General features: G+C 48.0%; 1 protein-coding gene across 1 annotated transcript in view; it reads right to left on the reverse strand.

Annotated features, from left to right (window-relative positions):
• Window positions 1-637: 637 nt before the first annotated feature.
• The window catches only part of Setx (senataxin), a 74,907-nt gene continuing 60,412 nt past the window's right edge, over window positions 638-15,132 (reverse strand). The window contains exons 17-24 of the mRNA XM_013021293.1: window positions 14,491-14,640; window positions 13,048-13,155; window positions 11,582-11,769; window positions 11,138-11,230; window positions 9,010-9,174; window positions 6,424-6,522; window positions 4,669-4,756; window positions 638-1,805 (exon numbers count right to left, since the gene is read on the reverse strand). Coding sequence (XP_012876747.1) covers window positions 1,068-1,805; window positions 4,669-4,756; window positions 6,424-6,522; window positions 9,010-9,174; window positions 11,138-11,230; window positions 11,582-11,769; window positions 13,048-13,155; window positions 14,491-14,640 — 1,629 coding nt within the window. The 3' untranslated portion in view covers window positions 638-1,067. The remainder of the gene's footprint in view (window positions 1,806-4,668; window positions 4,757-6,423; window positions 6,523-9,009; window positions 9,175-11,137; window positions 11,231-11,581; window positions 11,770-13,047; window positions 13,156-14,490; window positions 14,641-15,132) is intronic.

The raw sequence follows: 15,132 nt of genomic DNA on the forward strand, positions 1-15,132 counted from the left end.
ACTGTATTTGCTTAAAAGCAAAGGCCACAGAAACTTCTTTAGGAGATGTGTCCCTGCCCCCAGCGCCCTGCGGGGCGGGCAGAGCACGCACTGCAAACCCGTCACGTGTTGGGACACTGGGGGTGTGGACAGATCAGACAGCCCCTCCCTGACCTGAGCATAACCCGGCACCAACCAGATGGCTCCGGAAGGGCGCAGCACGGCTGGCGGCTCTTCCCCAGCCCCTAACTGCTCCCTTCACTTCAAAGAGCATTTCATTTTGCACGGATAGTTCCAGACTGTCTGGGCAGGGGGACTGTGGAAAGCTGCAGCCTGGTCGGCTGGCTAGCTCACATTCGGCAACACAGAGCTCCCACTCTGAGTAACAATTCAGAAATGACGCTTCCATCTAGAATCTATTATTGTAAGAAGAGCATACTAAAAGGGTAAGTGAACTGTCACGGTTAGCAGAATGACCCTAACGTGACCGCGCCTCCAGTTCCAGCACCCACCAATGCCAGCTCACTCCCAGCGCACAGGCCGCGGCTCCAAGGCCCTGCGGCCTGCCCTCTGCTCATTTTTTCTTCTTCTCTTAGTTCATTCTGTTGAAAAATGATTTAAGCAAGGGGAAAGAAAAGCGGTCTACCAGATCAAATTCTCCAAAGGTTTTGTTAATGTGCTATACAACATTTTAAGCAGGGGGAAAGAAAAGTGGTCTACCAGATTACATTCTCAAAACAATTTGTTAATTTGCTATACAAATATACATCTCAACCTTTACAACATTTGCTCCATCTGACCTCTCTTCCCACGCAAGAGCCGGGTTACACATGGAGTCTCACCGCCAAGGCGTTAGTTATCCCAGTACACAGACGCCCTCTGAAGGCTTTCCAAATGGAGAAAAAGTAGTGAAGATGATCGAAGGCTCAGGTGTTGAGACGCACTTGTTTTCCGGCAGCACACAAACTCTTTAAGGAAAAAGCAAAATAAAACAGAACACAAAAACCGAGAACTGTCTGATGTTTCTGCTAGCTGGTCTTGGCATGTTTACAGCTGCGCTGTGGCTGCCGGCCCAGTGCTCGGCTTCACTATAAAAGCCGTCTCTTCTTGGCACCACTGTCCTCCTCAGGCCCCCTTCTGGGCCAGTAAGAGTTCCTCTTTGGATAGTAGGACACCGAGCTGTACCTCTCCTGCTCGCCCCTGCTAAAAGCCCTGGTCTCCCGCCTGTAGCTCGGCCCCGGCTCCGGGTTCCTGCACCTCCTTCCGCTGGTAGGCCCGGCATGGCTGGGAGCCGGAGGCCTGGCCTGCGGGAGAGACCTGGCACCGCTCACAGGGGCCGCTTTGGTAGTGGACCCCCTGCCACCCTGGTCCTGGTGACTCATGGGAAAGCCTGGCTCTCCCAAGGGAGGGGTCGCCCCAGAATGCTGGGGGCTAGACGGCTGTGGATCCCTGGGGAACACCCCCTTGGCATCAAGCTCCAACCTTCTAAAGAGTCGTGGGTCCCTCAGGCGCTCCTGAAGACAAGACCTTTCGGGGCCATTTGAGGTGATGGTGACAGACGCTTCCTTGGAGTTGGAGGGCGTGTGATAGAGAGAAGCAGCGAAAGAGGTGGTGGCAAGTCCGCCGTCCAGCTTGCTGCTGGGCAGGCCACCCTGGGGCCTGGCCACCTCTGGGGCTGTGGTGGGGGGGTGGCTCAGGCCCCTCTGCAGCACAGGCTTGAGCTTCATAATCTTCGCTGCATCGTGCTTGTAGTTCTTGTCGCAGGTCTTGACTATGGCCCCTCGCTTCTGGGCATCCTGAATCAGTTGATTCCAGTGCTCATTTTCCTGAACAGAGAGAGAAACAATGACTCGCTGCCGGGGGAACGTGGGCTCCCAGCTCCCGCCTCTGAGCGCACAGCACGTGTGCTGCCAGGCGTCAGCGGCTTGCTCAGGACTCCTGACATGCCACCCAAGACCAAACGATGATGGGACACTGTTAGAAAGCACTGGGAATGATGATGAGACACTGTTAGAAGGCACTGGGAATGATGATGGGACACTGTTAGAAAGCACTGGGAATGATGATGGGACACTGTTAGAAAGCACTGGGAATGATGATGGGACACTGTTAGAAAGCACTCGGAATGAGCTCTGCTCTCGTGCCACCAGCTCTTCTGCAGCGGCCAGCCGTGAGGACGGACAGCGCTCTGCTCCCCTGCAGGACGCTGGCTGCAGAAGGCAACTGCAGTACCTGACTCTCGGAGAAAGCATCCGGGAGCTTTGCCTGGCTTCTCAGAGGCTTCCCGGCTGAAGCCCCCTGGGGGGGGAGGGGTCCCAAGATCCGGCCCCACTCTGTCTATTGTCCAGAGGAGCGGGAGACAGAGCAGCACCAGAACCAGGGAGCCCACACGAGACCCGTTCTTGCCGTCCACTGCTGCTTTACAACCGCGAGCGAGCGCGTGGGACCAAGCACACCTTTGCGAATAGCCTAACTTCCTATCCTTTCCTTTGTATTTTCAACTTTTACGCACGAACAAGACTGAGGTGAATACAAGTCTGTCAAAAAGGGCCTGAAACCGTCCTTTAAGTGAAACTAAAACCAAGATCTAAACGAAAGAACACTGGCGTATCAGTGCCTAGGAGTGGGAAGTGGCAAGGATGCCCACTATGCTCCCGAGGGTTTGGCCAGGCTAAAGGAGGTCACGTGGGCACAGCAGAGGCATGGTGATGGGTGCGGTGCGGCCTACCATCCCTCCCCGCAGGAGCGGGAGCGGGAGCAGGTCCCAGGTCCCAGGCTGACAGGTGCTGGGCTCTACTTCACTAAGGAGACTTCCGGAGACTGGCAGCCTGCGCAATCTCACAGGAGAGGCCTTGACTTTTTTCCTGAGCCCAAGACACTGAAACTTGAATCCAATCCTAAGACTACAAAAAAGAGTTCTTTTTGTGCCAGTACTAAGACCTTGAACTGAGAGACTTGGCACTCTCCCTTAACTTTTTTACTAAAGGCTAGTAATGCTCTACCACTTGAGCCCCACCTCAAGTTGGTTAACTGGAGATAAAAGAGTCTCACAGGCTTCAAACTGTGCTTTGGTTTTCGGATCTCAGCCTCTTGAGTAGCTAGGATTATAACTATGATAGGCCTCTAGCCGAGCACCCGTGGCTCACGCCTATAATCCTAGCTACTCAGGAGGCTGAGATCTGAGGATCACAGTTCAAAGCCAATCTGCTCAGGAAAATCCATGAGACTCATCTCCAATTAACCACAACAACACTGGAAGTGGTGCTGTGGCTCAAGTGGCAGAGCGCTAGCCTTGAGCTGAAGAGCTGAGGGACAGCGCCCAGGCCCAGAGTTCAAGCCCCACGACAGAAAGGAAAAAAAAAATATGATAGGCCTCTAACACAAAGCTCTAACAGTTGTATTTTTAATCCATTTTATTTTACCTTATCGTCTTTTTCTTTTTTCTTTAGTGCTGGGATAAAACCCAGGGCCTTACATATACCCTTACCCAATGAATACATCCCAGACCATCATTTTATTTGAAAATATCAGTATTTTTTAACACTTAAGAATCATAAGATTAGCCGGGCGCCGGTGGCTCACGCCTGTAATCCTAGCTACTCAGGAGGCTGAGATCTGAGGATCGCGGTTCAAAGCCAGCCTGGGCAGGAAAGACCGTGAGACTCCTATCTCCAATAAACCACCAGAAAACCGGAAGTGGCGCTGTAGCTCAAGTGGTAGAGTGCTTGCCTTGAGCTGAAGAGCTGAGGGACAGCGCCCAGGCCCAGAGTTCAAGCCCCACGACCGACAAAAAAAAAAAATCATAAGATTTACCAATACTTAGTTACAATAAAAGATTTTTCATATAAACTTAAAATCAGGAACATAAAGTACGGAGCACACAGCTTTCCAGCTGTGTTAAAGACGAGAGATCCTGGAGAGAATCCAGTGAGACAGAAGGTGCATTTGAACGCCCTCTGGTGGCACACACAGAAACAGGAGGGAAAAAATAGATGCCCATGGACTGTTGAAAACCCAAGCAATTCCTTCTCCTAATGAGGCAAACTGGAAGTAAGTGCTGTGCTTAGGGGGCCATGACCCACGTAGCTCATGGTCTGTGTCTACTAAAGACTAGAGCCACATGCCTCTCCCAGATGTGAGCACGCTGGCACGGGGCCACAGAAAACAACAGTGCGTGCTGCTGCCCATGGCCTCTGGGCCCCTCACTGAGAGGGCGAGGCTCACTTTGCATGTGTGGCTTTTTAAGCCTTCTTCACACTCCTGTGACACAGACTCAGTCTTTTTTTTTTTTTTTTTGGTCGGTCGTGAGGCTTGAACTCTGGGCTTGGGCGCTGTCCCTCAGCTCTTCAGCTCAAGGCGAGCGCTCTACCGCTTGAACCACAGTGCCACTTCCAGTTTTCTAATGGTTTATTGGAGATGAGAGTCTCATGGACTTTCCGGCTCGGGCTGACTTTGAACCACGATCCTCAGATCTCAGCCTCCTAAGTAGCTAGGATTACAGGCATGAGCCACCGGCACCGGGCACAGGCCCATTCTTCTACACAACCTAGGGTGGACATGCCTTGGGGCTGAGCTTTATTCTGAAGCCCAGGATCACTTCCTTTTTGACAAAAAACAAAAATGAAACCTCAAGCTGGGTAACAGTAATAACAGGCAAGTTTGGAGCCCGTGGCCCGAGGATGCGCTTACCATCAAGGTCCTCAAGTGCCCCAGGATGAAAAGACTATACTTGGCTCGGGTTATGGTGACATTCAATCTCTGCAAACTTGCCAGGAATCTAAGCAACAGAGAAAGAGAGTCATTTTCCCCTATGCAAGGGTTTTCTGGACTTGGAAGGGGACACAGGACACAGGATGATGACCTTCCCTGCCACCCTGTCCACTCCCACACAACTCAGTGTCTGGTTTCTAATGCCACAAAAGTGTGACCAAGCCAAACCCTTGGTGCTTTATGTCAAAAGCGATTCCTTTTTAATGTCCTATTTGGACTCAAATGAGATACTGGAAAATTTATCAGCGTGAGCCCCCCTCCCCCTCTCTTCCTCCCCTACATTTTGTTTTTTTTTTTTTGGGGTCCAGTCGTGGGGCCTGAACTCTGGGTCTGGGCGCTGTCCTTCAGCTCTTCAGCTCAAGGCTAGCGCTCTACCACTTGAGCCACAGCGCCACTTCTGGCTTTTTCTCTTTTTGCTTATGTGGTGCTAAGGAATCGAACCCAGGGCCTCAGGCAAGCAAGGCAAGCGCTCTACCACTGAGCCACTTTCCCAGCCCCTCCCCTACATTTTGCATAGAGTCTGAACTCAGGACACGATCCTTTCTAGGCAGGCACTCAGCCACATAAGCCACACCCTTCCCTTCTGAGTTGAGTTCTTGCTATAGTTGGCTTTCACCTTTTAATTCTTAGCCTTCTCAACTTCCCAGAGCTAGAATTATATGTGCATCACCACACCTGGCCTAACAAGTCTTAAAAATATCCTAAAAATAAGCTGAATCCCCGTGGCTCATGCCTATAATCCTAGCTACTCTAGAAACTGAGATTTAAGGATAGAGGTTCAAAGCCAGTCCAGGCAGGAAAGTCCTTGAGACTCTTATTTCCAATTAACTACCAAAAAGCTGAAGTGAAGCTGTGGCTAAAGCGATAAAGCACTAGCCTTGAGCTAAAAAGCTCAGGGACAGCATCCATGCCCTGAGTTCAAGCCTTCGGACCAGCTCACGCACATGCATGCGTGCGTGCATGAATGTGTGCGTGCACACAAGCACACACATACATACCCCTTCAGACCTAAGTAATGTTAGTTCAATTACTAAATCTGAAATTTAAATATATCTTTTGGTGATTAATTAGAAATAAAGTCTCAGACTTTCCTGCCCAGGCTGGCTTTAAACCTTGATCCTCAGAGCTCAGCCTCCCGAGTAGCTAGGATTTCAGGTGTGAGCCACCAGTACCCAGTTCTATGAGACTCTTCTAACTAGTAAAAAGCTGCAAGTGGAGCTGTGGTTCAGGTGGTGGAGCTCCAGCTTTGAGCAAAAGCAAGAATGCAAGGCTTGGGGTTTAATTAAGCTCCAGTTCTGGCACATATAAAAATAATTCAACAAATTAACAATCTTCTGTAGGAGTAAATAATCACAGGAGTCTCAAGGTAATCCTTAGTTAGACAAAGCAAAACCAAAAACCAGAGAACTGCATGAGAGCTACAGACTGGTGCAAAATATACCTCTAAAAGGTCACTGATTTCACTCATAAAATCAGTAACAGTCTTAACAGGAAAAGCAGACTTCACAGTGCATCTTTTTTGCACAACTCTTAACTTGAAAAAGATGTCTTACAAGATATTCAGATTTTGCAAAAGAAATTTTCTAAAGCCAAAGGGAGTGTTGCCTAGCAGTGATGGGCCTGGATCTAACTGGTTACAAGCAAGCAAGGAGAAAGCCCAAGACGGCTACCTACCCAATGGAGCCTTGTGTGGCACTGGCCCGGACACAGGTGACAATGATGCAGTCCTTCTGACGGCCCTGGAAAGCGTCCACAGTGTCCACTTCCGCCGAACTATTTACAAAAGGGAAAACAGCTTAGAAAGAGAAAAAGGCGGTGGGCTCTGTGGCCCCCCCCTTCGCTGATGACCATTCATCTACCGTGGCGACACACCTCCTTATCCAGCAGCTTCACAGAGCTGGAACACTCCTGCGACTGGCCCCTATGCCCCAGCCTACCATTCCAAAGGCTCCCCGCTGCGCGTCCTCTCGCAACAGTCCACAAGATTCCACTCACAGCTGACGGACTGGGCGTCCTTTCCACTTTATTACCAATTACCAGTCTATTACCAATGCTCCTGCAAACACTGGCTAGCTTTTATGTGACCATTTAAAAATCCTTCTGGGTATATACTGAGGAGGGGAGCTGCTGAGCCATGCAGCATTTCTGTTAATTTCTTGAGCGATCATTGAACGGTATTCTACAGTGACTCACCAGTGTACATTCTCAGCAGCCCAGCTTCATCGTGGGCATCCTGGGGGTCACTCCCATCTCCCAAGTAACTAACTGTGCTGAGCACCTGTCTCACATGCTATCTGCTTCTGACAAATGTTAACTGCCAGTTCTGATCACCTAAGCTATGAGTCTTGACTTAGGCATATATGACTTACAAGCACTCTTGCTTACTGGCTGAAGGTAGCCTTCCTCTCCTGGGTGGGTTTTGTGCAGGGGCGAGGGCTCAGCTGTGCAGGCAGGAGCCCTCATCACTGGGCTGTGTAACCCCATTGTTTCCTACTCTTTTGATACTTGTTATATAGGTCTGTTGAGGTCTCCACTCCACATTCCTCCTCGCGCCCCCCCGCCCCCCCGCCCCCCCTGACCCCATGGCCATTTTTAATCTTTTCTGTATTTCTAAGAAACTTTTTTTCTTCTTCAGTTTTTGTGTTTAGTTTTTTTCCCCCTTTTTGGCTATTAGTCACTTTTTTTTTTGTTGCAAATTCTTTATTGTGATTAAGTGATTATATAATTTCTAAGAAACTTTTTTTCTTTTTGTCAGTCATGGGGCTTGAACTCTGGGACTGAGCACTGTCCCTCAGCTCTTCAGCTCAAAGCTAGCACTCTACCACTTGAGCCACAGCACCACTTCCAGTTTTCTGGTGTTTTATTGGAGGGCTTTGAACTGTGATCCTCAGATCTCAGCCTACTGAGTAGCTAGGATTACAGGCGTGAGTCACCAGCACCAGGCTAATTTCTAAGAAACTTTTAAACTAATGGATTTCCAATAATTTTTACTTTTTATTTTTTGAGACTATCTTGTTAGGCTTTGAACTTGATATGTAGCTCAGGTGTCTTAAACTCAAATCCTTCTGCCTGAGCCTCTCAAGTGCTAACATTAGAGATGCGCACAGATGAGTACCACCATTCACCATTCTACTCTCTAACACTGACTGAGTCACACTTTCAGCCCTCGATTTTTTGTGTGCTGGTTCTGGACTTCAATTCAGGGCCTGAGTGCTGTCCCTGAGCTTTTTTTTTTTGTCGGTCATCCAGCTTGAACTCTGGGCCTGGGCCCTGTCCCTCAGCTCTTCAGCTTCAAGGCCAGTGCTCTACCACTTGAGCCACAGCACCACTTCCAGTTTTCTGATGATTAGAGATAAGAGTGTCAGGGACTGCTGGGTGCTAGTGGCTCACGCCTGTAATACTAGCTACTCAGGAGGCTGAGATCTAAGGATCACGTTCAAAGCCAGCCCGGGCAGGAAAGTCCTTAAGACTCACCTCCAATAAGCCACCAGAAAACTGGAAGTGGCGCTGTCTGTGGCTCAAGTGATAGAGTGCTCGCCTTGAGCTGAAGAACACAGTGACAGTGCCCAATCCCAGAGTTCAAGCCCCACGACTGACCCCCCCCCCAAAAAAAAGTGTCATGGACTTGCCTGAGCTGGCTTTGAACTTTGATCAACAGAGTTCAAACTCCTGAGTAGCCAAGATTATGGGCGTGAACCATCAGCACCTGGCCGCCAGCTCTGCTTTTTTGTTGGGTTATTTTGGAGATGGGAGTCTTTCTGCCAGAGCCAGCCTTGTACCACCATCTTCCCTCTCATCAGCCTCCTGAGAGCTAGGATTACAGGTGTGAGCCACTAGTTCTAAGCTCCAATAGTTAATCTTTACTTTTACTTTAGAGGCAAGACAAAAACACATTCTTATCTCTACACATAAGGACATAAAAGGATTAATTTATTCAAACAAAATGTGACTTCACTGGTTTCAATCCAATTAGAATTCAGATTAACAAGCTATAAAACTAGCACAAGTCCTAGAGAGCCCCGTCAATCCACCGATAGGAATTCTGACTCTCAGGAGGCACTCTATCTACTGGGGCCAAAGCACCCAATACCTACCCAGCACGAGTCTAGGAAAGCCCAAGCCACAACCTCCTAGTGTTGTGCTATGTTCCAACCACCTGACACAAACCCAGACTACTTCCTAACATTTCCTTTCTTCTTTCCTGCTACACTGCCTTCAAATTCAACACAAACACTAGGAACATAGGTTAAAACACCTTACCCTTTCCTATCAAATTCTTTGTCTAAGTCCTTCTGAATCATCGTCTTCTGAGCCTTGTAATGGGTTATTATGCCAATGTTCCGAAAGGTAGTGTCTCTTCTTTTGTCTTTAATCAACTTCATTATTTCCATCACTAATTTTATTTCTTGAATATTTACGTAGGAGCTAAACAAGATGGAAAAAGAAAAGACAAATCAAAACAGCAGTCTAAATGCTAACTCATTCTATTTAGTATTGTTTCCCATTAACATAAAAGATTCATCTTAGCCAGGCACCAGTGACTCACACCTGTAATCCTAGCTACTCAGTAGGCTGAGATCTGAGGATCTCGGTTCAAAGCCAGCCCAGGCAGGAAAGTCCGTGACTCCTCTCTAATAAACCACCAGAAAACTGGAAGTGGCGCTGTGGCTCAAGTGGTAGAGTGCTAACCATGAGCTGAAGAGCTGAGGGACAGTGCCCAGGCCCAGTGGCTCACGCTTGTAATCTAGCTACTCAGGAGGCTGAGATCTGAGGCTCCCAGTTCAAAGCCAGCCTGGGCAGGAAAGTTTATCTCCAATAAACCACCAGAAAACCAGAAGTGGCACCGTGGCTGAAGTGGAAAAGCGCTAGCCTTGACTGAAGAGCTGAGGGACAGCACCCAGGCCCAGAGTTCAAGCCCCATGACTGACCAAAAAAACAAAAACAAAACAAAAAGCCTGGGCTGGGAAGGTGGCTCAGTGGTAGAGCGCTTGCCTTGCATGCCTGAGGCCCTGGGTTCAATTCCTCAGCCGGACGTGGTGCTGTGGCTCAAGTGGTAGAGCACTAGCCTTGAGCTGAAGAGCTGAGGGACAGCGCACAGGCCCAGAGTTCAGGCCCCATGACTGGACCAAAAAAAAAAAAAAAACTACTGGCCATGCTAACCATGCGCTATCCCACAGAGGGGCCAGTCACACTCTATGGCCCCAGAGCTGAACATGGGCCTCATTTTCCCCTTTCAGCCCCATGCACACTCTGCAACTCCAACCCAGCCCTCATTCCCCAACCAGATCCAACCCCACCAACACACTGTGGCAGTGCCCTTGTCTGCCTTGCTCTAAGAGTCTTCAGGAACACACTGTGCCAGGGCTCTTGCTCTAAAAATCTTCAGGAAACACTTGCCTAACCAACTTCTAGACTCAGCAACTAGAGACAACCCAGTGGCTGTCCAGCTCTTCCATCCCCAAAGTCACTTTCCCTGGTTGCTTCCTGGATGAGGCCTCTATGGTCAAGAATCCTTGTGACCTCTGGCTCCCACAATGCCCTTGGACTTCATTCTGTCTCTACTCCAGCAGGCTCCAAAGAGACCTTCAAGTGGTGTGACCATCAGACAACAAACTCCTTTGCACTTGAACTTCTTCAATGAATGTACCCCTCCCACCACCTTACTCCATGGACACACGCTGACTCAGAGGCAGAGCATGTGTCCCCATAGTTCATGAGAGAGGCAGTGTCTGTGCCCCATGCCACCCCCTCACTGCACTCCTCTGACAGGTCTGTTACCTGGCAATACATGACTTCTTTTTTGTTGTTTTTCTTTTTTCTGGCTGTGGGGCTTGAACTCTGGGCCTGGGCACTGTCCCTGAGCTTGCCAGCTCTCTACCACTTGAGCCACAGCGCCACATCCAGCCTTTTCTGTTTATGTGGTGCTGAGGAATTGAACCCAGGGCCCCATGCATGCAAGGCAAGCGCTCTACCACTGAGCCACCTTCCCAGATCCCATGACTTCTTTTTGCTGACATTCACAGGCAGCCTGACTCATAACTCAAAATCTTCAAAGTAGTCTCACATTGTCTCTTATGTCTTTCCCCATTCTTTCCTTAATTCAACTCTATCTCCACTCCTTCACCCAAGCCACCACCCTGGAAGGTCCCCCTCAAGAGACTGCGATCATCTTACAAGTCTGTACCACTCACTGCAGTCACCTTCTCAGTGTTAGTGGGGCCCCCAGTTAGGGCATGGTGCCCCAGTTCACAGAAGAGGGAGGGAGAGAGCCAATAAGGGAAGTGAAAATAACTGTGTCAGAAAGATATGTAGGGGAATGCCTGATACAGATCTACACATAAACAGTACTGATTGTGTAACACCCCTAGGGAGAAGGGGAGGAGCATACTCATTGTCCCGTCTTTCCGAACCATCTGCGACATCAAACACGAGGTAGGGCTGAAATGGCCAGTCTGAGGAGCATCGATTGGCTTCAGTGAGCCTATAAAAAAGCAGTCATCATTCAGAATGTATCTTGTGTATTTCATCCTCCCTAACCTTTCTTTGCTGTGCAGGAGAGCAGAGGGGCAAGGGAAAAGAAAGGGAGCAAGAGAGCCCTTTTATGGGTATGGACGGATTTTCTTTCTGTTCTAGTACTAGAAAGTGATCTATACAATCAACGTAGAACAAAAAAATGATTTAAAAAAAAAGTTAAGCCATCGCATTTGGTATAATCAACATGATGACATAGAGAAAATTATTGTAATTTTGTGACTTTTTAAAAATGGTAAGACTAATGAGCAGAGTAAAGGTGCTGTTTCTCCTATGGAGCAAACCCTACACACAAACCCACCTATTTGTTTTCAAGCTTTTGTTATAAATGTAATTGGAAGGGAAGAGACATATGTCTGGGTGCATGCGGTACTGAACAGTGAGCTGTACAACTGGCAGTCTGCCGATCTGGTTCTGCTCCACACTCTCCTCCAGCAGCTTGTAGAAGCGAGCCATCATCGACTGGTCATAGCCACACTCCTGTGCCTTCTGAGAGGAGAAAAGCACACTGGTGGTTAAAGCAATGCCAGTGCTGATGGGTTTGGCACATGATCAGCAATAGTCACAGTCTCAGGGGAGGGGCCATTTTGGAGCCTGATCCTCACACCAGAAGCTGTGGCGACAAGCAGTCAAAATGGGGGGCAGGCTGCAAGGGGAAGGACAACAGCAAGGCTGTCTGTTGTGGGCTGATTGAGTCTTCCTAGGACACAGGTTCTCCAGTGTGGCCAGGCTCCTATGCTATGCTCATACATCGAGCAAGAACTGCATCGTTATTTTGAATTCTAGAGTCAAGGCCATTAACTACAACAAAACTGCACACATTTAATTCACAGGGAGCACAAATGCTTAGAAAAATGAACTTGGGGGGTGGGGCAGGGAGAGGGAGGAGATGAGAAGGGATGGGAAGGGGAAACAAAGGAGGAGGCATGCTTGTATAAGAAATGTACTCATTATCTTGCCCATGTAATTGTAACCCCTCTATATGGTATTTTCACACTAAAAAAAAAGAGAAAAAAAAGAACTTTTCTGTAGTAAGTTTGTGAGGCAACTATTCTGTATTTATATAGATTGTTTTAGTAATAAATATATTTTATGAAATTTCAAAGCCATTACACTCTATTCCAATTGCCTCGAACAGCCATCCAGTCTTGATTCTGATTTATTTATTTCTAGGACATCATATGTTTAGCAAGATGAATTATTTTTCTTGTTATTTTTAAATGATGTAAGGGACAGAGGTATTCTTTTGTACTTGGAATCATGTGCCCCCAAATCATAATCCTTTACTGTATGTTCCTCAACTTATGCATCTTTCCATGTAAATCAGGAGGGTAGGGCTCTCTTCCTGGTCTTTTTTCTTTTTGTTTCGGTATTTGACTTACACTCCCCCTGCAGGAAGCCCAGCGTGCTTGCACTGTGCCCTGCGGGCTCTGACCTCCGATGCCTTCACTGCCCTTCACTGCCCGGCACACTCAGAAGCAGCACACCACCAACAAAAGGACTTTGGAGAGACTTCCTGGTTTTCTTTTTTCTTGAGACAGTGTCGACAGGTAAGCTCAGCTGGCCTCAAACTTGCGACTTTCCTGCCTAACCCTCCCCAAGGTGCCATGCTTCCTGCTCTTCTGAATGTGTGCCGCCTCACCCAGCCAAGAATTTGCACTAGTTAAACACAAACATTGACTCTCTTTTCTCAGTCATCTCCTCCTCTTCCTTCCAAATAAGAGAGGACATTTTAAGGCTGAACAAAACCAGCCTCTTCCAACTCACCATGGAAATGACAGTGGGTGGGAGCTGCTTGGGGTCTCCCACTAGGATGAGCTTGTTGCAGCGGTGGATGAGGGGGGTAAGAGTCTCGACCTCACAGGACTGCCCAGCCTTGGTAAAACAGAAAGTAAAGAAGGGGCAACAGCGTCATCCATATAGTTAATCCCATTTGTCTCCCACACCACCTATCAACAAGGACTTTTTTTTTTGCCAGTCCTGGGGCTTGAACTCAGGGCTAGTGCTCTACCCGTTGAGGTTGAGCCACAGTGCCACTTATGACTTTTTCTGAGTAGTTTATTGGAGATAAGAATCTCACAGACTTTCCTGTTTGGGCTGGCTTTGAACTGTGATCCTCAGATCACAGCGAGGATTACAGCTGGGATTACAGCTAGGATTACACTGGTGGTTTAGTATCTCTTTACCGCCCCGTTCCCCCTCCTCCCCACCTCCACTTAAAAACAAACCATCTAAACACAAATTTAAAAAAACTTAGCATGTATTTTGTATTCAGCCTTGGAACTAGCTACAAATTAGAAGGCTACAGGGCATGCTAGGTCTGTGTTCTATGTTCGGATGGGGTGAGCTGAGAGCACGTGTAGCATTTTAGACACAGTATCATGTGAGCAAGGTCTCCCTGCATTTCCATCTTGCTTCCTGGTTCCTTGATAGGCCTCTTCAAGCACAAGACACATGTTTCTCTTTAATGACATTTCCTTCAGTCATTTTCACTTATTAATTCTGGTAAAAAAAAAACTTTTAAAGGGGGAAGCATTAGGGTTTGAACTCAGGGCTTTGAGCTGGCCGGGAAAACATTCTAAGACTTTTCGCTGACATTTAGCCTGGGCTGGCATGGGACCATGACCTTCCCAATTTCTACCATCTGAGTAACTGAAATTACAGACTGAATCGCCATGCCTGGCTTAAATTTAACTGAGACACAACTGCAAAATCTAATATGATATTAGATTTTGGATCTCCTGGACCCCAGTTCTCTTGTCTTCTGACTTTTCATTCTGGCCAACAGTAGATACTCAATAAATGTCTATTCAGTGAATGAACTAGTAAAAAAGGATGTCAGTGGCAATACTGTGGCCAAAACCATCTGAATTTCTATTACAATACTACTACTAGAAAATTAATGGCAGGCCAGGAGCCTCATATTTCAACATGAAAGACTTCAGATGTAACAGATTAAAAAGCAAACTACTTTAGGGACTGGGGACATGTCTCAAAGTAGTAGAGAGCAAATCCAGAAAGTTCAAGGTTTTAAGTATAACCCTAGCATTGCCAAGAAAAAAAGCCACCAAAAAAAACCTTAAAATGAACAAAAACCCCAACCCATCACAAAACAAGTCCCACCTATGTTACTAACACCTTGGCAGCCAGGACTCATCTAAGGCTGCGTCTCCCATTACCAGTCGGGGTGTTTAGCCCACTGCCACTGACCTCGTCTACAATGACACAGCTGAAGGCTTGCCCCCCTTGCCCGCGGAAAGCTGACTCAAGCAGCAAACCCCCGCTGGTGCTCAGCGTGCAGCAGATGACATGCGACTCCAAGATGATGTTGTTCTGTGTTTTCTGGGGGCGTCCCTGAACCTAAAAGACACACAGGTTACACAGTTCACTCCTGCACCATTCCCTACCTCTGTCAAACCACTGTTAACAACAACATACCCACCACGTATTATGAACGTGACAGAGAAATACTTGGCAGAAGTTGGGGAAACATCAAGTCTACAAGCTAGCAGAAACATTCAAGATGACCAGAAATTACCACTCCTACCTCCCCGCTCCCGCACCCCCCCAAAAAGTAATAATAATAATAACATGCTTTGCAATCTAAGCTGGGAATGTGAGGTAAGTGTAACTTAAATTATTCACGGCTGGGCTCCAGTGGCTCATGCCTATAATCCTAGCTACTCAGGAGGCTGAAATCTGAGGATAACCATTCAAAGCCAGCCCAGGCAGTAAAGTCCATGAGACTCTTTTTTTTTTTTTTTTGTCGGTCGTGGGGCTTGAACTCTGGGCCTGGGCGCTGTCCTTCAGCTCTTCAGCTCAAGGCGAGCGCTCTACCACTTGAGCTACAGT

This window comes from Dipodomys ordii, unplaced genomic scaffold (assembly GCF_000151885.1).
Source record: "Dipodomys ordii isolate 6190 unplaced genomic scaffold, Dord_2.0 Scaffold55, whole genome shotgun sequence".
NCBI classification, from domain to species: domain Eukaryota; kingdom Metazoa; phylum Chordata; class Mammalia; order Rodentia; family Heteromyidae; genus Dipodomys; species Dipodomys ordii.